Raw genomic sequence first — 25,919 nt, forward strand, 5'->3', positions numbered from 1 at the left:
TCACTGATAAACCTCTATCCTCCCTACCATTTCCTCTGCTCTTCCTGGAAGCCTTTGGTAACCAGTATTCCATTCTAAACTTCAATTAGATGAACTATTTTATATTCCACATACAAGTGAGATTATATAGTACTTTTCTTCTGTGTCTGGATTTTTATGTTTAACAGAAGGAACAACCATCATTTTCATCCATATTATTGGAAAGGACAACATTTTTTCTTGTTTGTGGCCAAATAGTATCCCATTGTATGTGTGTATCAGATTTTCTTTATCCATTCATTCATTGATAAAAATCAGTTGGAACTATTTGATGCATAATGGTAACATTTCTCAAATTGCAGTTTAAGAACTACCTGTGAATCTTATGTAACAAGTAGGAAATAGTAAGATCTGGAGAGGACAGGAACTCCACAAGGAGAGCAACAGAACCAGAAAATTTGAACACAGGGGTCTTCCCAGAGACTCACACTCCAACCAAGTACCAGGTATGGAGATAACCTAGAACCCCCTACACAGATATAGCCCATGGCAGTTTAGTGTTCAAGTGGGTTCCATAGTAATGGGAAGAGGGACTGCCTCTGACATAATCTGATTGGCCTGCTAATTGATCGCCTCCCCCTGAGGGGGGAGCAACCTTACCAGGCCACAGAAGATGACAGTGCAGCCACTACTGATGAGATCTGATGGACTAAGATCAGAAGGAAGGAGAGGAGGACTTCCCCTATCAGTGGACTTGGGAAGAGGCATTCATGAAGAAGGGGGAGGGGGGCTAGGAGAGGAGAAGGGTGGGGCTTATGGGGGATACGAAGTGATTAAAGTGGAATTATTAAATGTAAAAAAAAAAAAAAATACCTGTGACAGCATTATCTAGAACATGCTTTAAATGCACATTCCTGGATCCAGACCTACACAATCATTTTTTTAATAAGAACCATTTAATAAACCTTTCAAATGATTCTTCTGTACAATTGACTTTTGATAACCACTCTCAAAGTAAAACATTAAATCTTAGGTGAAATTTTGTTATTCTCTATGGATATAAATAGTAATTACACTATTTAAGCCTGTAATTGAGATTGTTTGACTTTTAGTTTTATGATTGCAAGCCTTAGCCTTCTGATAGCTAACTCAGTACTATCTGAGAAAATTGCCTATGATGATAAAATATTCTGACCCATCCCTTTCCAACACAGTAGCCACTAGAAACATGTGGCTAGTGAGCTTGGAAAGATGGCTGTTTCAACAGGATGGGTTATTTTATTGGATTTTAGCTATTGGATATAGTATTAGGAGTGCAACTGGAAAGTGTCTAGTGGTGGTACCAGTAATGATTGTATCAACAGAAAATCAAACAGGGACATTGGCTCCTTTGACATATAGGGAATTGCATTTCTTTTGATTGATAATTTAAAATTTAAACGTGCCCTAAGATGAGTTATTTTCAGAAGTTATTTAAAAAATTATGGTCTAAATTAAATTTAAATGAGAACTATACTCTGCGTTTCTCATCAGTACTGTTTTTCTCATCATATTGGGTGCTGGTTGAGCTCTGGCTGTAAGCCTTTATTTCTAAGCTAAAGTATAGTCAATCAGAAGAGCTCCTAGCTCCAGTGCATTTTAGCTCTAATAGTCCCTTTCCCTTTCCTCTGTTAAGAGTATTCCACCTTTCAGACACTCATGACTCACTGCTTTTCTAGTTCCATTTCTTCCTCTGACAGATCTTCTTTGAACATGTTATGCCCTTTCCAAATAAATTCACTATCTAAAATAGCATTAAAAGTTTGGAAGACTTTGAATGAGAAATATACTGTGGTCTGTACATAGATATGCTCTCTCTATTTTTATTATTATGTGAGCTCATGCAAAATTAGTTGTTCTTCATGGCTTTAAAAAGAGCTCCACTTCAAAATCCATAGTGTTAAAAAAAAACCCCACATGGTAACATAATTTAATATTGCTGTCTGCTAAACTGTATGATGATAATTATGCCTGCTTGACCTGTCCTCCGTTGCCCAGATACTAGTTCTTTGTATTCTTTTCAATTGCAAAAAGAAAAAAGGAAAAAAAAAAGTACATCCTGAAATTCCCATTTTGTCCTTTGGCATTCCTCACTTTATATAGGCTTTCAGTTTTCAGTGGACAGAAGATCCCTTCTTCCTTTTAGTACCATTTACATTCATTCCCAGAATTCATTGTTGTATCTGTCCTCACTGGATTGCCTAGGGGAGTAAAAACTTGTTCTTCTTAAAGCTCTTAAGCATCACCCAGGATTCCCACACACCACTCAGAAAATACATTTTTGTTTTGTTTTGTTTTGAGTACTAAAAAGACTATAACTCAGCTACAGTTTTGAGAAATATGTAAAGTCAAAATACATTTGAATCTAAAGGAAAATTTTGACACTTTCTTTCTCTCCTTTCCCCTACACTACAGCCCTAGTATTCTGTGACTTAAAAAAAAAATGAAACCATATTAAGGAATTGAGACATTTGTGCATTCATTAAGAGAAGTTCTCTCTGATCAAGCCCTTTTATGATTGAACCAGAGTTGGTAAGAACTGGGTCTTGATGGCATACTATATGGCTTTGCTAGGATTCTTTCACAAAGTATTTTTATTTACTACCCTGTAGTCCCAACAAATGTTAGTTGTTCTTTTCATGCAACCTTGCTATAACAGTAACTTTGTTTACAGCTTTGTTTTTAAACTCCAGTCTACATTTTTATAGATATCTCACTCATGTTTAATTGTGGATGGTTGTGTTCCCTCATGTATGTATATGTTGGGGTTTGGGAGAAAAGAGAGGAGAGGGCTGAGAGGAGGAGAGATAAGAGAGAGAGGAGAAGGAAGAGAAAGAGAGGGTTATAAATATTAATATGTTCCCTTGTAAAATGCAAGATCAGTGAAGTGAAAAATATAAAGGAAAGACTCCCTGATTTAGCTGTCTACTGAACCACAATTGGGATGTTTTCAACCAGTGCCTCTAAAGAGGTTGTAAAGATCATTTGTTTAGATTCTTATTCTCCTCATTGCCACTCTGATTCTCTCCCCTATACTGCTAGTTCTTTTCACCAAACTTGTTGGCATTTTCTTAAATCCTGACAAACCTTTGGGTTTGGAGTTGGAAGAAGAGCTATGAAGAACACCAGCCTTTACATACTTGGTTGAATCATAGACATTTGCCCAGCTTATTCAATGGAAGTTGTACAATCAAATTTTGCCTCAATTTGTGATACAGAAGGAGAAGAATATGAAATAATCATGACAGGGCATATTTAATAAAGCTAATAATATTCAGAGAATTAAGTTGACTATTCTGGAAAAAGGTTTTTCTTTTTTGCTTCTATGTTATATTTTGTCTTGATTATTAAATATCAAATGAATTGATTTCAAATAGGTCATTAAAAGTAAATTTTATTCATGATTTTGTAAGTCTTTGTGTAGCAGGCGACAATATATTAGTTATGTAATATGACATAGGGTTTTAAAATTCAATATGGTTTTGAATAACTGAAATTGTTATAGACAGACAACTTCTTAGATCCAAGTAATCTCATTTTATATCATAGTTAAGACCATGCTGAAGTTTGCTTATGATTCTTCAAATGGAAAAAAAGCAACTGGAATAGTTAGGGGATGTAGGAAGAGTGTTTTATGAAGGTGGGACAGAAAGTAAATACAATAAAGATCGCTTGGGTAATTAATGAATATTGACACTCATGGGTATTTTGAATGGTGTGAGCAATAAAGAGCACAATCTGGCAGAAAAAGGGATACGCTTGGTCATAAATATGATCATTGGTAAAATAAGTCTGGGATTCCAATAACATCTCTCCCTCTCTCAGTAGTGTTTCCTACCTGCTGGCATTTTGAAGCTCTTAACAAGATGGAAACAAATGGTTTGAGATTGAAATTAGAAAGACAGTTTTTGGCAAGTATTTTCATCTAAAAGCTGACAGTAGTGATAGAGAGCTTCACTAGCCTGTGTGCAGGAAGCCCAAGGTTCTGTCCCCAGCACTTGAAGAACAGCTCTTCCAATTACTAAAGATACCAGAATTGACACTCATACATAGGAGATGCTTTCTGTGATATTATTGCACAGGTAGGGTGAGAGTATATAAGTCGCGTTCTATGTATTTTAAATACCTATAAGATAGTATTGGAAATTTTTTTACACAGAAAGGTACTACATGTTTGAAGAGGTAAATGTGTTTATTCTTTTTAAATATTACACAATGTTTACATGTGTTGAACATTAACATGTGTATCTTTTATTTTAACTTATCAATTAAATTCTGAAAAATTATATTTGTTTAAAAGTAAATAATACTAACCCAGCAACAAATTCTGTAGAACATTTTTTTTTTGGGCTGGCTTCTTGTAGAGATAAGCAGTAGAGAAGATCCTCACTCTAGCATGAAATATGATCTAAGGCCCCTTCTTGGACGTTCTCCACAGGGATTTATTACTGGAAGTAAGAGAAGGGGTATTTCATAACATTAGAACAGCGCTCCAAGGCATGAACATCAAGGTTGACAGTGACTACAATTTCACTGTGAAGTTTTTCCATTTAAAAATTTTGACACAGTTTTTGTGCATTCCTGTGTTTTCAGTAAGCCAGGGCAAGTCAGCATTACTTAGCTCCTGCTCCTTATGTGGACTCCCTCAGACCAATCTAGTGAGAGAAGTACTTGATGCTGGTTTGTCGTTTCTAATCCTGTAGATACTATTGGTTGGCTTCCTACCAGTTTATTAGACTCTCCAGTGGTATTGTAAAACATGATAAATACAAAAGCAGATTTCCCATAAATCTAGGCTTGAATCTTCTCAGTAGAGAACAATTCTAAGGACTTTTGAAAGAGTAAAGAGAAGGAAAGACTGTTGCCCCATAAAGTTTTAAGTCTAGATCATAGTTGCCAAATGATTTCTCTTCATGATCTCAAGTTAAAACTTTTACCAAAGAATAAAAGCATTGCAGGCTTCCCTGACCATGGGGGAAGAGGATCCAGGCAGTCCTGATGAGACTTAACAAGCTATGGGCAGATGGGAATAGTAGAAAAGCCCCCTTTCAGTGGACTAGGGGAAGAGGATTTGGGTAAGAGGAGAGGAGGGTGAGATTGAGGGAGTTGAAGGAGGGGGCTTCAATTGGGATATGTAATGAATAAATTGTGAAGAAAAAAAAATTAAAAAAATGCTGAAAGTCATGAGTCATCAGGGAATTGCAAATCAAAATGACTCTGAGTTTTCATCCTACACCTATCAGAATGCCTAACGTCAAACACTCAAGTAACAGCACATGCTGGCAATGTTGTGGAAAAAGGAGAACACTTCTCCATTGCTGGTGGGAATGTAACCTTGTACAAACATTTTGGAAATCAATTTGATGCTTCCTCAAAAAATTGGGATCAGCTCTACCTCAAAACCCAGCTATACTACTCCTGGGCATATACCCAAAAGATGCTCCACCATACAATAAAGACATTTATTCAGCTATGTTCATAGCAGCTTTATTCATAATAACCAGAAACTGGAAACAACCCAGACATCCCTCAACTGATGAATGGATAAAGGAACTATGGATAAAAGAACAATAGAATACTATTCAGCTATTAAAAACAAGGACATCATTAATTTTGTAGGTCAATAGATGGATCTCAAAAGATCATCCTTTGTGAGGTAACCCAGACTCAAAAAGACAAACTTGGTGTGTACTTAAGTATAAGCAAATATTAGCCATGTAATATAGGATAACCATACTACAATCTGCAGACCTAAAGAAGCAAAGTATCAGAAAGCACCCTAGGGAGAATGCTTAATTCTCATTCAGAAGGGCAAATAAAATAGACATCTTAAGCAGCTGAGGAGAGGGAATTGAGCCTACCAAAATATCCTCTGAAAGACTCTACCCACTCTACCCAGGGGATAGAAGAAGATGCTGAGACTAACTGCCAAACTTTGGGTAGAGCACACGGAGTTTTGTAGAAAGGGGTGGGAGGAATAGAAGGATCTAGAGGGGACAGGAAGCCACAAGATCAACAGTGCTTACAAGTCTGAGCCCAGGGGGTCCTATGGAGACTGATCCATCAACCAAGGACCATGCATAGAGTGGACCCCTGCCAAGATATATCCTATAGGCAGGTCAGTCTTCATTTTGGTTCCTTAGTAAGGGGACAGGGACTGTCTCTGACATGGACTCTGATGCCTGCTCCTGGATCACTTACCCATGGTGGGGATGTCTTGCCAGGCCAGAGAGGAAGAGGATTCATCCATTCCTGATGAGACTTGATAGGCTGGGGTTAGTTGATAGGGGTGTAGTGCCGCTATTTCTGAGGATTAGTGGAGGGAGATAGAGGGAAGTGGGAGGAAGTGTGGGACCTGGAAGAGAAGACGGAGGGGCTATAATAGGTATGTAAAGTGAAAAAAAAAATGAAAAAAAAGTAAAAAGAAATGAAATTAATAAAAAATGTAATGAAAAAAAAAAGCATTGCAGGCAGACCAAATGCCAGTTTCTTATGGCATTTATGGCTTTATGCCAAAATATTTCAAATATTCAGCCAAATGGTTGATTCTAAAGTTTCAGTAGCAACTTATAAAAATAAACAGCCTGCATATTTCAGATATGGGGAAAGGCTAAAAGGTGGTATAGAGAAAGGACACAATCCAAAGTGCTTTGCATTCATTAACTGTTATTAGTGTTAAGTACAGGCAGGATATTTTTCTTGTTGAAATTTGTAAATGAATTTTAATCCAGCAACATGCCTGCTCTGGCAAGGAATTGTATCCAAAGATCTCCTAGGTTTTTGTGATCTGGCTTGAATGACACACCTTTAATCCCTCTGGCTGTAATACAAACACACCTTTTTTTTTCTCCATAATTTTATTTTTCTCATTAGTTACATTTTGTTAATTCTGTATCACAGCTGTATCCCTCATTCCCTCCCCAGTCCCACCCTTCCTCCCTCATCTCCTCCCTGCCCCTTTCCAAGTCCACTAATAGGGGAGGACCTCCTCCCCTTTCATATGACTCCCTTTTGTCAGGTATTTTCAGGACTGGCTGCAATGTTCTCCTCTGTGGCCTAGCAGGATTGCTCCTCCCTTGGGGGATGGGGAGGTCAAAGAGCCAGTCATTGAGTTCCTGTTAGAAATAGTTCTTGTTCCCCTTACTGTGGGAAACCAATTGATTACTGAGCTATCACGGGTCACATCCGAGCAGAGGTTCTAGGTTTTATCCTCTCATGGACTTTGGTTGAGTGTCCATCTCAGAAAAGACCCTGTGCCCAGATACGTTTGGTCCTTGTGGAGCTCCTATCCTTTTCACATCAAACTCCCCTTCTTTCATATGATTCCCTGCACTCTGCGGAAGGTTTGGTTGTGAGTCTTAGTATCTATTTTGGAGCACTGCTAGGTAGAGTCTTTCAGATGCTTTCTGTGGTAGACTCCTGTCATACGTTCAATGCATATCCCATTTGTCTTTCTAAATGAGGATAGAGCATCATACCCCGTGTCCGCTTTCTTGATTATCTTCTTTAGGTGTATAGATTTCATTATGTTTATCCTATCTTTTAGGTCTATATAAGTGAGTATATTCCATGTTTGTCTTTCTCCTTCTGGGATACTTCACTCAGAATGATCTTTTCTAGAACCCACCATATGCCTGCAAATTTCATGATTTCCTCCTTTTTGATTGCTGAGTAGTATTCCATTTTGTAAAAATACCACAATTTCTGTATCCATTCCTCCGTTGATGGACATCTGGGTTGTTTCCAGGTTCTGGCTATTACAAATAAAGCTGCTACAAACATGGTTGAGCAAATGTCCTTATTGTGTACTTGAGCAAGTTTTGGGTATATGCCTAGCAGTGGTATAGCTGGGTCTTGAGGAAGCGCTATTCCTAATTGTCTGAGAAAGCGCCAGATTGACTTTCAAAGTGGTTGTACCAGTTTACATTCCCACCAGCAATGGAGGAGGGTTCCCCTTTCTCCACAACCTCTCCAACATGTGTTGTCATTTGTGTTTTTCATCTTGGCCATTCTGATGAGTGTAAGGTGAAATCTTAGGGTCGTTTTGATTTGCATTTCCCTAATGGCTAATGAGGTTGAGCATTTCTTTAAGTGTTTCTCTGCCATTCTATATTCCTCTACAGAAAATTCTCTGTTTAGCTCCGTTCCCCATTTTTTAATTGGATTACTTGTTTTGCTGCTTTTCAGCTTCTTTAGTTCTTTATATATACTGGATATTAGCCCTCTGTCAGATAGAGGGTTGGTGAAGATTCTTTCCCAATCTGTAGGCAGTCGTTTTGTTTTGATGATGGTGTCCTTTGCTTTACAGAAGCTTTTCAGTTTCATGAGGTCCCATTTGTTGATTGTTGCTCTTAGAGCCTGACAAACACATCCTTTGTACACACCTTTAATCCCTAACAGTGAAAAGTTAAAGTTAGTTTGTAGAAGGAAACATCCATGTTTGAAAGTGACATCTATTGAAGGGCAGAAAACGTAAGAAATCAAAGAAAGTTTTGACAGAATGAGTCAGAGATAGGATATGCCCAACTCTCACATTTCAAAACAGACATGAAAGAGAGGAGATTTTAAGGGAGCAGCACAGAGAGAGGGCAGTTGAATCAGTTCAGTCACTTTTGGAAGTTCAATTGAACAGTCAGCTGAGAGTCTGGGGAGTCAGTTTAGAGACAGCACAGTGGAGTTGAGTTTGTGGCAGTTCATTTCTTAGAGTTCAAAGGTAGTTTTATCAGGATGGTTGTAGAGAGACAAGTTCCAAAAAGAGAACAAGCTAGACACAGGTGAAGATAGAATAAGCTAGGAAATGAGAAGGAACCAGAAGATTAGAACATGCTCCCTAAGTTAGTATGAGGCCAAGAAGAGCAATTCAGTCAGAAGATTAGAGAAGGCAGTATGACTCAGTTAGCTTCGAGAAGATTATTGAGGCAGAATGCCTGAGTTGAACCAGCTGGCCAGAGTTTAGAAAGAGCTAGGAGTGATCTTATTCATCAGGAAGTCTTGGAGACAACAATTACATCAAGTGAATAAAAATTACTTTTACAGAAATTTATGTTACTGTTAAAGCTACAGACTAAAAAGTAAGCATAATTGAATACATAAGTTCTTCATGAAATGACTGATATAGAAACAACTTGTATAGATTAGAGATGGCCAAAAGCATAAGATCAAGTTTTATTATTTTATAAGAAGTCATTGTTGTGACTTTCGACTGGTATAAAAATATGCAAATGTGCATTGAATCCTGGCTAATGTTGAAATTTTTATACAGGGAAAGACTTTATAGATACAAGTTTTGACAGACTTTGTAATATGTGAATTTTAATAAAATTGTTGGTTTTTAGGAAACCTTAACTTTTATGAAATCATGTATTCCCATCTACAATATATACACATAATTTATTACATGTGCCCATTTACTCCATCCTTAACTGGTCAATTTTGTTTATCTCTGGAAACTACTAATAATTAAATTATTTTCAATCTAAGGCGAGAAATTTAATTTTTGAATTGATCTAGTTGCTGAACACTTACATAAATGAATCAAAATATTTCCCTTTTCAGCTGGGTGCAGTGGTGCAAGCCTTTTAATTCCAGCACTCAGGGAGGCAGAGGTAGGTGGATCTCTGTGAGTTCCAGGCCAGCCTGGTCTGTAGTGTGAATCCAGGATAGCTAAGGCTACACAAAGAAACCCTGTCTTGAAAAACATAAATAAATATCTTCTCCATTTCTTAGGCATAGTAGCAAAGCCACACAAAATATAATACAAAGGGTTTACTCTGCTGTGTAGGATAGCCTTGTTTCAGCTCATCCCTTAGGACCACACCAAACAGACCTGCTCTTCTTTCATATGGTAGCCCCTTGTGATGATTAGTGTTCTTTGTCAACAGGTTAGTGTTCTTTGTCAACTTGATGGACTGTAGAATCACTTGGAAGCTGGGCATCTAGGCATGTCTGTGGAGAATTATCCTGTCTTTCTAGAACTGGAAAGACCTACCCACTGTGTTTGTCATCCTTACCTGACTGAGACCATGAACACCCTAAGTAGAGCAATAAAATTAAGCAGTAGTATTCATTCATTGCTCTGTACTTATTGACTATGGAAGTTTGTACTGCCTTGACTTCTCTTTAGTGAGAGACATTTTGGAACTGTGAACTACAAAACTCCTTTCCCTCTATAAGTAGCCTCTACAGCAACAGGAAAAGAAACTAAGACTTTCATCAGATGTTGTGAAAGAATCATGTATATGCTCCCCAAGTTACTGATTTTCTTGTTGTTGAAAGCTTTATTGAGCTATTATTTACATACCACACAATTCAATAATTTTAAATGTATAATTCAGTTATATCATTAGTGTGTTCATAGTTGTCTAATCATCACTACAATTATTTTTATATATTTATTTGTGTATGTGTTGTGTGTTGTGTGTACACACACATGTGTGAGCATGCCATGGTGCATGCATAGAAGTCAGAGTACAACTTTCAGGAGTTCTCTCATTCTGCTAGACTGCTGGGAAATTTTCTACAAAGCCTGACAATGTTCCTTTACCTGACTGAGCCATTTTACTGACTCTTATTTTTTGAACATTTTTATTATTGCCAAAATAAGTAATCTTGATCTGCTTTAGCCATTACTTCCCAGCTTTCTATATCTTTCTGTGACCCGAATGCTAAACAATCACTATCTCACTGTGTTTCCATAAAATTGCCTATTTTAGATATCCCACATGAATTAAATCACAAATATATGGCACTGTCCTTAGTTGTCTAGCTAGAAATTTTTTAATTTTGTTTATTTTTTGGAGAGCCACTTCTGTGCTGAGTTCTGGTTTTGATATTGGGATGTTAGCCTTCTAGAATACATTTGAAAGAATTCCTTCCTCTTTGTTTGTTATAGAATAAATTAAAGAGAATGGGTATCATATCTTTACTATGTGGCAGATTTCAGCCCTGAAGTTGGCTGATCCTGGGCTTTCTTTTGATTGTTATTTTCAGCCATATTACTTGGAACTAGGGTGTTTGGGTTTTCTGTTTCTTCATGATTTGGCCTTGCTAAGGTTTGTATGTAGAGGTATGAAATTTTTTTTCATTTATCCTAGATTATTAAATTTGTGGACACATAGTTGACCATAATAATCTCTAATGATTTTTTCCATTTCTCTGATATCAGTTGCAATGTTTTCTTTACATCTCTATTTTTCCTAGTTTGACTAGCTAAAAGTTTGTCTATTTCTTTTCAAAGAAAAGGCTCTATGTTTTCTTAATCATATATATTATCTTTTTAGCTTCTCTTTTATTTGTATCTTCTTTGATCACTACTGTTTGGTGGGGTTAATTTATTTTATATTTCGGTAATTCCTGTGATAATTTATCTGAGATCTTTTACTTTTTTGATATGGGCATTGATTCATACAAATTTCTTATTACTTCTTTGCTATGCTCCGCATGTTTTGGTATATTATATTTCTATATTTATTTAAGGCAATTTTAAAACTTCATTGTTGATTTCTTCCTTTATCCAGAATTAAGTTGATTTTGTATTTATGTATGAAATTCTCAAGTAACATAAGGCTATAAATAAAATTTTAAAGTATTTTTAAAGTAGCTTACATGTATTCGTATAGTTTTCTGTTTTTCCTCTGTTCTAGATTCATTGCACTGTTGTTGGAATTATACTTAATATAATCAGTTATTCCTCCTTATTCTCTTTTTTCCCTAACACACAAACACAAACACACACACATACACACACACACACACCCTGAGGATTTAATGTAGAAACTGATACCTGTCTCAGTGTTTAAAAATTTCTTGAGATTTGTTTTGTGTCCTATCATATGATATTTTCCCTGTGTTGAGAAAAATGTGCTCTTCAGATGTTGGATGGAGTGTAATTTAAATTTGATGTTTCTTCGTTGTTTTTTGTTTTTTTTTTTTTCTGTCTATGTGTTCATTGCTGAAGATGGGATGGTCCCCAGTGATTTTTATTATGTTCAAATATGTATTAGTTTCTTTAGGTAATTAATATTTGTTTTATATATTTGGGTACTCTTGTATGTGTTATATATATTTAGACTTTTATTTCCTCCAGCTATCTTGAGCCCTTTATCATTTTATAATGCATGTTCTAGTCTCTTTTTATTGCTTTTGATATAAATTATATTTTGTCTTTGTATGGCTGTCATTCTTGCTCTCTTTCATTGTCCATTTGCATGAATTATTCCATCCATTCACTTTTCACCCATTAAGTTTAAGTCCTTCAAGGTAATGTGATTTTCTTGTAAGCTACATATAGTTGGGTTTTGTTTTTTTATTCATCCAGTCACTCCATGTCCTTTAATTGGAGTATTTAATCCATTTGTATTCAAGGTAATTATTGACAAATAAGCTCACACTTCATTCATTTAGAAACTTGTTTACTAGCTTTGCTGTGGTTCTTTCCTTTCTGTTTCCCTCTCTTACTCTGCCTAAGTGTTTATGTGGGTTACTCTAGTAGTGGAGATTGGATTCCATGCTTATTAGAAATTGGTTCATTACAAAAACACCTATTAAAAACTTTTGCTTTGTAGCTTGATTGTAACAGACTGTTTTGAAATAAAAGTGGAGCTATTTGGGATCTGCCAACAGTTACATTGCCCGTTTCCAGAATAAAGTCCTAACCTAACAGATGAAGCCTCAAACATAGTATTCAGCTTCACATGGAGACAGCATTTTTGAAGGTGGATCCTTGGGCACCTGGACTGATATTCCCACGAATCACACCATAATCTAATAGCAACAAGTACTTCCAGTCTCAGTGGTGCACAGAACTATAAGTCTGCCCCATTGGATTAAAGTCTCTGCTTGGTATCATGTCCTCTCTTTCAAAAATCCTATATGGAGATGACAGTAGCTTTGTTGTCTGAGGTTGGAGGATTAGTTGTAGAGATAATTCCTTTAGCTATCAAGGCTAGTGTTAAACTGCGCTGACCTAAGTCTTAGAGCAAAACCATTTTGCATAGTCTCAGGAGTAGGATGTGTGTTTCTCAGGTTCACTTCAAAGTGGCAAATTGCTTTACCCACAGGTGAACAAATCTTTTGGTGCTGCAGCCAATTCTGAGAGCTTTCGCCTATGCATAGTGCCTTCTACTTCTACAGGATACTGTATCTAACCACAGTAGGCCTTAGTCTTGTCTCCAAGACAGCTTTGTATGAGCTTTCATGCTCTGCCTATTTAGTGTGGATCAAATATTGTTCTCAGCTCTACATCAGGAGGTTGAAGGAACTGGAGTGGGTTGAGCCCATTGCTACTTGGCCTAGTACAGTTGGAGCAGCATTGTTCACACAAATATTGGCCTGGTAAAATGAGCATTGTACAGCACTGAATTTTACCATGATAGGTGTTTTAATTTTAACATGAGGATTTAATTACTTCCCCTCCCTCAAATGGGAGATTCCCTTGTTCTGCTGTGCTTGTCAGTAAGGGGAGAAAAGAGCAGAACTCAGAGCTTTTGTCTTGCCCTTTCCAGTGCATTTACCCACAATGATCTCTTACCTAATTTCCTTAGTTCTGGTGCTACTAGTTAGGTAGTTGGTGTGTCTTTGGGAGAGATCTTTGGCTTGTCTTTGCTGTCATATTTCTCATGTTCCACTAAGAGTTTATTTCTAGCATTGCTTTAAGTTTGTCCTTACACTAGTATTGTCACACCTTGATTATTAGCCTTTGTAGAAATATTTGAATTTAGAAAGTGGGAGTCCCTCAATTTCTTTGTCAAGAAGCAATTTTTCACTACTCTGTTTCTTCTTCTTTGCCTCATCCACTTGTTTAAAAGTAGTTTCTGCATTTGCTTCTGTGTTGTAAAGCTATACCTCCACATGATCTCATGCCATTTCTATTAATATTCTTTATACACATATAACTTTTCCTGTCTGTTCTGACATTGTGATGCTAGGTTATTGATCTTTGCCCTTTCCACTTCACACTTTAAAAACAAGGATTTGGTAGAGGGACATCTAGGTTGTACCCAGATTTTGGCTATTACAAATAAAGCTGCTATGAACATTGTTGAGCAAATGTTCTTGTATTTTTGAGCATTCTTTCGGATATATGCCCAGGAGTGGTATAACTGGGTCTTGAGGTAGCACTATCCCCAGTGTTCTGATTAAATGTCAGATTGATTTCCAAAGTAGTTGTACAATTTTGCATGCCCACCAGCAATGGAAGAAGGTTTCCCTTTCTAGCATGTGTTGTGATTTGAGTTTTTGTTCTTAGCCATTCTGATGGGTGTGAGGTAGAATATCAGAGTCAGTTTGATTTTCATTTCCCTGATGACTATGGACATTGAGCATTTCTTTAAGTGTTTCTCTGCCATTCTATAGTCCTCTGTGACACACATTGTATATACTCACTTATAAGTGGATATTAGCCATATAATATATAATAAACATAGTAAAATTTACAAACCTAAAGAAGGTGAACAACAAGGAGGACTTTAGGGAAGATGCTTAATTCTCATTCAGAAAGGAAAACAATAGACACTGGAAGTGGTAGAAGAGAACATGATGGGGTCCTACCACAGATGTCCTTTAAAAGACTCCACCCAGCAGGGGATCTATGCAGATGCAGACAAACTTCGGACAGAGCAGTGGGAGTCTTATAGAAGAATGGAGATATAAAAGGGGACAGGAGCCCCACCAGGAGACCAACAAAGCCAAAAAAGCTGGGCCCAGGGTGTCTGCAGAAAACGATACACCAACCAAGGACCATGCATAGAGAGGATATGGAACCCCTGCCCAGATGTAGTCCATAGACAACCCAGTCTCCATGTGGGTTTCCTAGTAAGGGGAGAAGAGAAAGTCTTTGGCAAGGACCCTGTTACCTGTTCCTTGATCACTTCTCCCTAGTTAGGAGACTTAGCCAGCCCACATAGGAAAAGAATCCATACAGTTGTGATTCTGATAGGCTAGGGTCAGACAATAGGGGAGGAGGACCTCCCCTATCAGTGGACTAGGGAAGAGGGATAGGGGAGGAAGAGGGAGGGAGAGTGGGACTGGGAGGAGACGAGGGAGGTCTGGGATACAACTGGGATACAAAATGAATAAATTGTAATAAACTAAATAATTGTAATAAATAAAATAAATAAATTGTAATAAATAATAAAAAGAAAAAAGAAAGACAAGGATTCAATTGTTTTATAGAAACTTCTCTAATTGTTTCATATACCATGCTTCTGAAGGTACCCAAATCACCAGGTCATATGTTCCTTGTCTGTGACTCATTAGGCTGCTCCTGTGACCCTTTTCCTCCTACTGGGTTGCCCCATCCAGCCCTGATCTATGAGTTTATGCCTTGTCTTTTTTTCCCATTAATTAATTTATTTAATCAATTTGTAGCCTGATCACAGCCACCTCCCTCTTCTGTTCTCACTCCCATCCTTACAACCTCCTTCCCCCATTTCTCCTTTTCCTTATAACTTGTTATGCCATGATTACTTGATATCCCTGGGAAGAGACCTGCTCTTTTCTGAAGGGAAATGAAGAGGGAGGGGATACTGGGAGAAGGTGAGGGAAGGGAGGCTACAATTGAGATATATTGTATGAGAGAAGAATAAAAGTGAAGACATGAAACAGTGTTTTTAGCAAAAGTCCAGGCTGTGGCAAGTAATACGTTTATTAGAGAATAAGGAAGAGATTACAAATTCCTAAAAACAAGCAGTACTTAGTCAGTACTTTGGACCTTTTTCAGCTAGAAACTGGTGATTGTTTTGCTGCCTTGTGCTTTATAACAGTGGTTCTCAAATTCCTAATCCTTCGACACTTTACTACAATCCCTCATATTATACCCCCAACCCTCAGCCCCCAACCCCCAATAGGGTTAATTGGTTAATGTATATGATATTGACTAATTTGCTTCATTGACCTCTTTCTTCAGCTTTCCACATTTCAACCCACTTTACCTAACTCAAACACTGTACCTCACAGATAAGCCTCACTTTCTTGCATATTCTACCTTAATTCCCCCCTTTTTCGAACTGTAATAGTATTTACTATTTGTACCCCCAATTGAATGTTTCAGTCCTGCTCTTTTTTTGTTACTTTTTATGTTACTTCACAACTGTCATTTTCCTATTGTTGTGAATTATAATGTAAACATCTGTGTTTTCTGATGGTGATGGTCTTAGGTGTCCCTTATGAAAGGGTCACTAGGTTCATAAAGGAGTTAATACCCTTAGGTTGAGGACCATTGTTTTAAAAATTACCTTGGCTTTCTTCCCCCTCTTCTCTTTTTCCTCCATTGTTTCTATTAGCATTATGATCTACCATTCGAAGGAAAATTAGAAATGAAGTTTCATAATAGGTTATGAGTATTCTTACTTATACTAAATTCATAAAATGAGGACAAACCACCTTGGTAAAATATGCAAGTTTAGGAGACATAGCTTGAAAAATATTTCCTAAATATCCCAATATGATTTTGGTGAGTACTGTGCCATCATTGTTGAGAATCATTTAGAAAAATAAAAATGGATACCTATTACCAATGGAAATTTTATTTTTAGCAATATTCCATGGCCTCCTATACCTTAGTAAACTCTTTGCCAGCCTTCTGTACCCTAGTAAACTATATGGCTTATAAAATAAAACAGAACAAAACTAATGACAATAAATTGTGAAAAATTAAAATTAATAAAAAAAGAAAACAGAAACTTTCAAGAAAAACTTCTTTGGTCATTTCCAATTAAGATGTATCAAATAAGGGCTAAAATTTCTTACAAGCAAGAGAAAAAGGCATGTGACCATGCAGTTCATCAGCTCTAACAATTGCATAGGGGAAGAAACAGATTTCCCTAAAATGGGTAAAGACCAGAAAAATGCACTAGGAGGCCTCCCCTAGCTTCCAGTTCTTTTCTCACTTAACTACAGTAAGTGGTCTCTGCCTTTCTTTCTCTATTTTGATCTCATTCTTATTTTCATATGCAAATGTTTTATGGAACGGTTAAGTCTTACTATTTTAGCACTTATTACTTTAATCAGATTTTCTAATCAATTTGTATGAAGAAAGGTTTATGTTCCTTATTAGGTTAGAAAGGACATGTAGGAGTGACTTTCAGAATGTTCTTGATGTAAAGAACTTGTTTTAGTTGGTAAAGTACTTGGTATGCAAACATGAAGACCTGAGCTCTATTCCTAGAACCCATGTTTAAGAAGCCAAGGTGGTAGCATATGCTTGTAATGCCATTCCTGGGAAGATGGAGAAAAGTGGATTCCTGGGGTTTGCTGGCCAGCAAAATTGGTAGTCTCCAGGCCAGCGAGAGAAGCTTTTTCAAAACACAAGGCACCCGAGGAATGACAATTATGCCATCTTTGCCCTATATACAGGCAGAGAGGAAGAGAGGGAAGCCAAGGGAGAGTCTCAGGCACACAAAAGAACTCAAGAGTTGGGATAGGGTTAATTGCTTAATGTATATGATATTGACTAATTTGCTTCATTGGCCTCTTTCTTCAGCTTTCCAAATTTCAACCCACTTGACCTAACTCAAACACTATACCTCACAGATAAGCTTCACTTTCTTGCATATTCTACCTTAATTCCCCCCTTTTTCGAACTGTAATAGTATTTACTATTTGTACCCCCAATCGAATGTTTCAGTCCTGCTCTTTAGTGGGTTTCTATATGCTGAACATATTTTCCTTCATGTGAGATTGCTGGTAGGTTTGCACTATAACTTACTACTGGAGGAAATGATTCTAAGTTCTCTTAATTGAAAGTGTATTTTTTTAAAATATAATATATTCTGACTTTGGTTTCCCCTTCCCCAACTCCTCCCAGATCCTTCCCACTTCCTCACCCACCCAAATCTACACATTTTCTTCTTCTCTTTCATTAGGATACAAACAAGTATCTAAAAAAATATAATTAGATGAAATAAAAACAAACAAACCAGAATAAGACAAAACAAATAAACACACAAACAGAAAGAAAAGAGCCAAAGAAAGAGCTCAAGAAACACATATAGTCACAGAGACAAACATATTTGCCCACACAGAAATCCCAACTGGAAATCATAATATATATGCAGAGGACCTGTAAGGGGAACAAAGCTATGGCAAAGCATTATGAGACAAAGAACCTCCCCAAATGCAATTGAGTTCATTTTGTGTTGGCCATCTACTTACTGCTAGGCATGGACCTGGCCTTAAGAGTAGTTTGTAGCGGGGCAGCATTAGTCACATGACAGTGTTGGTACTCTGGCAAGACAGTGATGTTTAGAAGGTTCATAGTTTAAGAATATCTAAAATAGTTTAAAAACTGTAAAGTTGCAACACATGATTTTTACACCTAGTTACTAGAAAACTAAGGAAAGCACTTATCAGCTTTGAAGTAAGGTGAAAACAGGAATGCATGTCTACTAATCTACCAAAAGAAATCTTCAAATGCAATATCAGAAAGATCTTACAGTACAGGTCAGACCTATTGCTTATTAAGAAAGGGGTCCTAAAGAAAAGCACTTGCTAAGTTAGCAACTGAGGATGGCCAGTTTATACCTCACCCACGTGGATATGCTTCCCATCGTGGCTCTGCCTGAGATGTTCCTTTGGGTCTGTGAGGTTCTGTCAACTGCTGTGCTAACGCTGTTCTGTACAACGTAACTCACTGGCAAGAACACAGTGTTGGGTCCTTCAACCACTAGAACAAACTTTTTTCAATTGACAGTTGCAGAATTGTAGAGTGTTTTTACATTGATCCTTTGCTAATGCAGTTAGCAGTATGTTTTGCATGTATGACTTAATAAATCCTTGAATCATAAAAAAAGAGTAGTTTGTATCTCTAGTGACACTCCATTGGAGAAAATTACTTTTTCATTTGCAGGTGGTTATAGATTAGAGATATCTTCTAGGTTAGGGATGTAGCATTAAGCATTCCCCTCTTAATGTTGGACCCTATCAAGGCCAGAGCTGTGCAGTCCCTGTGCATGCTGCTTGTTCCCAGCATTGCCTGGGTGGTGAAGAACCTGAGACTAGATAGGCTAGGGACCTAGGGGATAACCAAATGCTACTGGTCTGCTAAAGGAATGAAGAAATAAAATGACTCCTAATGGTATTCTGATATATTCATAGATCAGTGTCTTACTCAGCCATCATCAGAGAAGCAGCTTCTTCTTCGTCCTTCTCCTCTTGCTCCTCCTCCTCTTCCAGTAAATAGGAACTAATTAATAATTTTAAGTTCTTGCAAGCAAGAATGGTATCTTTCTTCCTACTTGACATTCTAATCAAAACTCAACAAACTGCTATTATAATTAAGTTTTCACTCAGTGCTATCATCCACCTTAAAACATACGACATTTGTAAGTATGCAGAAATGACTGTAGTCACTCCACTTAAGTTGGCAACATTCTTTTCTAGCTTCCTTATAAGCCTTTTGGAGCAAAGAAGGTAGTAGTAGTTTTTCATGCTACATTTCTTGCAGCCTTGTTATTGGGCCCTTCTCACAGTAACAACTGGGAACACTTAGAAAGGCCACCTAGTAGCTTCATATAACAGCACAGGGACACTGAAAAAACACAACACTGTATTTTCTTGTTAGCCAGATTTCCAAGACCGATAAGCACCCTAGTTATTTTGTGGTTCTTGTTTCTTAAATTCTCTCTATAGAACACAGAGGAAAATGTTAATTTATATAGAACCATTTTATTTATTTTTTGATATAGATTCAAAAGAACAAAATAAGAATATCCTTCTAGAAAGATACAGAAGCTTTTAATTTTCAGCGGTTGGAACAGCAAAGCACAGTCAGCATTGGCAGAGTGTGTATTAAAGGAATTCATATATTTAATTAGTTACCCTCTATACTTCTCTACCTTTGTACGTCTTCTTTATAACAGCAGGTAGAATATAGTGCTGACAATTGCTTCTCTTCCCTTAAGTTTAAAGTTTAAAATTTTAAGTGCTGTATAATGAAATGGTGATTTTCATTCTGTCCTGGTGGTAAAAAGGGATTTGCTGATGTGTAAAATGAGACAAAGATAAATAACAAACAGATGTTCTCACAAAATGTTCATTAAATCCATGCCTAGTAGAAGATGCTGGATTACATGTGTTCAAACTCTAAATAGGCTAGAGAATAAGGAGCTTTTATACCTTAATGTTCAATTTATGAAAGACTGTAACTTTCCCAGTAAAAATCACAGTAATCAGTGATTTACATTTTCTTCCTCATTTCAGTATAGCTTGTCATGACTATTTTTAAACTTCTCTTATTGCTTTTCACAGGTCCAATTATCCAAGTAGACATCACTTTTTTGGGGATAATGAAGTGAGGTTAAGCTTTTATTTGGCCCCAGATAGGGGTATTCCACAGGTGGAAATTACAGTCTTTACTTGAGTATTTGGTATAGATATATGATAATTATTTTAGGAGAATGGGGCTGCAAAGGGAGAATAGCAATAAGACCACCCTTTTTCATCCTGTGATTCTTCCATAGTCATAGTAAATGTAAGGTTTTCTGCTGTCTTAAGTGATGTAATGTCTCACCATGCTAGGCAGAACAGACAGTTATTTTTTAAAAAAAGATTTATTACATTTAATTGTGTGTATGTGGGTAGGTGCACATGAGTCTAAGGGTCTGTAGAGGCCAAAGTTGTTGGCTTCCCCTGGAGCCAGATTCACCTACGTGGATTATAGGAACAAAACTTGATCCTCTGGAAGAATAGTACATATTCTTAACTTCTGAGCCATTTATCCAGTCCAGGGTAAATCTTGATGCATTGTATTGCATACAGCAATGGTAAATAACATAAAAATCTTAGTTCTTATGACTTTGATTAATGTTGCTTGTTATGTGGTTAGAAAAGTGGAGAAATGTCAAGTTGAAGTAATTAGTATGCTATAGGGGGTAAATTATTTACTTTTACTATGCTAAGAATGAGCATTTTTTTCTCTTTTAGGTGATGGAAACTATTATGAAGTTTTGTTCTGGATCTGACATGTGTTCAGTCAGACTTGAATTTTAGAAAGACTATTCTGAAAAATAAATCTGGATAGGAAGAAAAGGCTGAAAGATTTGGAAAAATGTTGTCTGAGAGGTCAGTTATAACTATTTAAAGCAGTCCATGTAAAGAAGGAAGATCTAAATTAGAAGAGTGGTGGTAGAAATGAAAGGTAGGTATAAAATCTGAATGGAATGCAGCAAATATGTTTTGTTTAGCCCACAGTGTTTAAATCTAAATAACTTTACATGGAATGTATGTTCTCCAGTTTGACCTAGCTCCCCATTTTATTACATTACAGGTTTACAATGCCTGGCTGGCCCTTTTTTGTAAAAAAAAAATATATATATATATATTTTTTTTAATTAAATTTTTATTTTTTATATTAATTACAGTTTATTTACTTTGTATCCCAGCTGTAGCCCCCTCCCTCATTCAGTCCCAATCCCACCTTCCCTCCCTCATCTCCTCCCTGTCCCTCTCTAAGTCCACTGATAGGGGAGGTCTTCCTCCCCTTCCATCTGACTCTAGCTTATCAGGTCTCATCAGGACTGGCTGCAATGTCCTCCTCTGTGGCCTAGCAAGGCTGCTCCTCCGTCGGGGGTGGGGGTTGTCAAAGAGCCAGCCACTGAGTTTATGTCAGAGACAGTCCCTGTTCCCCTCACTAGGGAACCCACTTGGATACTGAGCTGCCATGGGCTATATCTGAGCAGGGGTTCCAGGTTATATCTATGTATGATCCTTGGTTGGAGAATCAGTCTCAGAAAAGACCCCTGTGCCTAGATATATTTGGTCCTTGTGGAGTTCCTGTCCTTTCCATGTCTTAAGATTTTTTTTTTCATTATTTAGTGCTTCTCAGATTTTTAAAATGAAGGACAGCTTGTTTTAAATTTCAAACCAAATACATATTCAGAATTTTTAAAAATTTTCACATAGAACCCTTTTAAGAAAAAGTTACATTAGAGAAAGTATTAGAAAAGGGTTTATGATAAAAGAGAAGTCTTATGTCCTTCACTGTGAACCCCAAATCACCATAAACTGGTACATCTGTAACTTACTGACTGCAGGCTGCAACCTTTCTGTCACACTTGTGGTAGGTATTTGAAATGTATTTTCTGTATTCATTTCTTTTGTTTGTTTTGTTTTGTTTTAATTAAATATTTATTTCTTTATATTAGTTACAGTTTATTCACTTTGTATCCTAGCTGTAGCCTCTTCCCTTATTCCCTCCCAATCCCACTCTCCCTCCCTCAACTCTTCCCTGCCCCTCTCTAAGTCTTCTGATGGGGGAGGTCCTCCTTCCCTTCCATCTGATCCTAGCTTATCAGGTCTCTTCAGGACTGGCTGCAGTGTCCTCCTCTGTGACTTAGAAAGGCTGCTCCTCCCTCTGGGGGGGTGTGTCAAAGAGCCACTGGCTGGTCCTTTTGTGGGAGGGGGAGGAGACGAAAAAATTATGAATGACCCCTTAAATAAAAAAAAGAGGATATGAAGTTGGGAGGTAGGTGTTTTAGGGACTGGTGTAAGGGTAGCTCTAGGGAAGTAGTACAGAGTGTAGACTTTAGATATAATCAGGATACATTCTATATATGTATGATATTTTCAAAGTATTTAAAATGAGTTCTAGAAGTACAAGTTAAAAACCTATTTTGAGATTTTTTTTAATTTTATTTTTTTTCTTCACAATGTATTCATTATATATCCCGATCAAAGCCCCCTCCCTCAGCTACCCCAGTCCCACCCTCCCTCCTTATTTTCACATCCCCTTCCTCTAGTTCACTGGAAGAGAGAGTTCTTCACAATTGCCACCTTCCCATAGCTTGTTAAGTCTCATCAGGACTGCCTGCATCCTCTTTCTACATGGCCTGGCAAGGTTGCCCCACCAGGAGTGAGTGATCAAAGAGCAGTCAACTTAGGTTCATTATAAAAGCAGCTCCTGCTCCCCTCACTCAATGATCTACATGGAGACTGAGCTGTCAGTTGGCCACATCTGAGCAGGGGGTCTAGGTCCTCTCCATGCATGGTCCTCAGTTGGTATATCAGATTCTGCAGGACCCCCTGGGTTCAGATCTTTTAGCTTTGCTGGTCTCCTTGTGGGACTCCTGTCCCCTTCATGTCCCTCTTACCCCACACCTCTCTTCTTCCATAAGAGTCCCTGCACTCTGGCCTAAGTTTTGCTGTGAGTCTCAGAATCTGCTTTGATCCCCTGTTGGGGGATCCTTTCAGAGGACCCTCTGTTCCACCACTTCTGGTGCCTATACTGTTTGCCATTCTGAATGAGATTTAAACATCCTCCCTATCCAGAATATGTAGAGAACTCAAGGAATTAGATACCAACAAACCAAATAATCCAATTAAAACTGGGGTACAGAGCTAAGCAGAGAATTTTCAACAGAGGAATATACAATGGCACAGAAACACTTAGAGAAATGCTCAGCATCCTTATTCATCAGGGAAATGCAAATCAAAACAATTCTGAGATTCCATCTTACACCTATAAGAATGGCTAAGATGAAAATGTCAAGTGACAACACATGCTGGAGAAGATGTGGAGAAAGGGGAACCCTCCTCCATTGCTAGTAGGAGCAGAAATTTGTACGACCACCTTTGAAATCAATCTGGTGCTTTCTCAGAAAATTGGGAATAACACTACCTATAGATCTAGTTACACCACTCCTGGGCATATACTCAAAAAATGCCCCACCATTCAATAAGGACATTTGCTCAACTATGTTCATAGCAGCTCTATTTGTAATAGCCAGAATCTGGAAACAACCTATATGTCCCTCAATGTAGGAATGAATAATACTACTCAGCTCTTAAAAACAAAGAAATCTACTTATAAGTGAGTATATACCATATGTGTCTTTCTGCTTCTGGATTATCTCACTCGGGATGATTTTTTCTAGTTCCTACCATTTGCCTGCAAATTCCATGATTTCTTTATTTTTAATTGCTGAGTAGTATTTCCAGGATTGTCCCATGGGTTCTAAAATGTCAAAACAATCTTCAAAATAATTCTAAGGTATTTCTTGCCATATTTACTGTGTTTCACTGGTGGTGCAACAGAACATGTGAATAAAATTGCTAGTGACCTGGCAAGAATTTTTATTGTGCATTATTCATTCATTCGATTCTTTACTAGTATATACTCAGAGGTAGGAAAACAGATGTATTTTCACTTAGTCATGTTGCTTTTATAATCGATAGAGACTGATCTTTTACTTTGTGAACTTTTAATATCCTGTATATCAAAATGGAAAATACTTCTGATGCTTTTGATGTGTACTAGAATATGATGTTGTCTCTGAGTGTAAACCACTTGCATGAGTGCACTGCAACAGGAGCTCACAGGTTTTTTGCACAGGAGGGGCATAGGAGAAAGAGAGGAAGGGAGGGTGGGATTGGGAAGGGAGGGGGATGGGGGCTACAGATGGGATACAAAGTGAATAAGCTGTAGTTATTATAAAAATAAAATAAAAAAATAAAAAAAATGACAGAGCATAGTTACTCTGCACTACTGAGTATTTAGCAGCCATCAACCCCGAAATAAAGTAGTATGTTATTTTAAGAATAGCAGCTATTTATTTCTTGCCAATGACAAATACAAACTTTTAAATGCAAATTAGACTTTTGACACTTGTATCTGCTATCATGAACTTGAGAGCTTCCAATACTCCATCACTTTTTTGATGAGACCAGTGATAATATTAACCAATATGATTTTCAAATCTTGTGTAATTAAATGTGCTACCATCTAAAAGATTTTCATAACTTAGCAAATCAATATTTTCAAATGATCAATATATGATGTTATCAAATTATACTTGAAAAAATCTTAGAGTGTAGAGCTAAGCGGTGAATTTAATACTACTAATCCTTAAAAATTCATTAATTCAGATTCAGATTCCCCATTGCTCTAAAAGAAACTACCATTGTCAACTTTTAATGTACTAGCAACGAATACCAAAATTATCTGAAAAAACCTACTCAAATAATCGTTCATAATCTAGCTGTATATTTGTGTGAGGCTAGATTTTTTTTGTGTTCTTCAAAGACCATACACAGGTTTAATACCAGTACATTAAGTACATGTGTGAAATGTCATAATGAGCCAATATGTATAATTAATGTATACTAATACAAACTTAAAAAAAATCATTTAAAAAAGAATCTCACTGTTTTTAAAAAAAACAGAAAAATTGTAAAACAGTGCAATTATTCTAATTGATTTTACTTGTTTCTGGAAAACATTGTTATAGTTATAAACATAATTTATATTAACATACAAGATTTGTTATATTTTTGTTTTATTTTATTTTGTATTTTTTATAATTTTTATTTTTTATATTGATACTAGTTCATAAATTTCATTTGCAAATCTTTCATGAAACAAGTGCATTACTTGGTTAACCCAACTCTGTTGTTATTTTAAAATAATGTCTAACATGGTAATTTGTTTACTCAGTTTTGATATTAGTAACCATAATTGATATGAAAGGAAAATAAGTGATTTTACTAGAAAACAGATGTCATATGACATTTTTTTTCTTTGATAAGCTAATGATATGAAAATTAGTGTTTTGGGCTAGGATTTTTATTAGCTATCAACTACTCTGCAAAGAATTAGGCCAAAATGTAGTGTGTTCATGAAGTAAATATCTCAATGTTTTTAAGGTTCAAGAATCTATAGATGGTTTGACTATATAGCCATGGTTCAAGATGTCTCAGGGAGGAGCTGAGGGAGGGAGGGTAGGATTGGAAGGAAATGATGGAGGGGCCTTCAGCTAGATTACAAAATAAATAAACTAATATAAAAATAAAATTTTAACAAAAAATAAATAAAATAAAATATAAGAACTGAAAAAAAAGATCTCTCACTGAAGATTCAGCTAAACTGACTGTTGTGGTTCTGGTCTTACCTTGAGGGTTAGCTGATTTTA

The 25,919-nt window shown here is 36.8% G+C and overlaps 1 protein-coding gene across 6 annotated transcripts in view; it reads left to right on the plus strand.

Moving 5' to 3' along the window:
- The window catches only part of Enox2 (ecto-NOX disulfide-thiol exchanger 2), a 319,919-nt gene that overhangs the window by 31,325 nt on the left and 262,675 nt on the right, over nucleotides 1-25,919 (plus strand). The window contains exon 3 of one of the 6 annotated variants that reach the window (XM_060374476.1): nucleotides 20,938-21,151. The exons of the other annotated variants lie outside the window; for them this stretch is intronic. Coding sequence (XP_060230459.1) covers nucleotides 21,145-21,151 — 7 coding nt within the window. The 5' untranslated portion in view covers nucleotides 20,938-21,144. The remainder of the gene's footprint in view (nucleotides 1-20,937; nucleotides 21,152-25,919) is intronic. 6 annotated transcript variants of the gene reach the window in all.

This window comes from Meriones unguiculatus, chromosome X (genome assembly GCF_030254825.1).
Source record: "Meriones unguiculatus strain TT.TT164.6M chromosome X, Bangor_MerUng_6.1, whole genome shotgun sequence".
NCBI classification, from domain to species: domain Eukaryota; kingdom Metazoa; phylum Chordata; class Mammalia; order Rodentia; family Muridae; genus Meriones; species Meriones unguiculatus.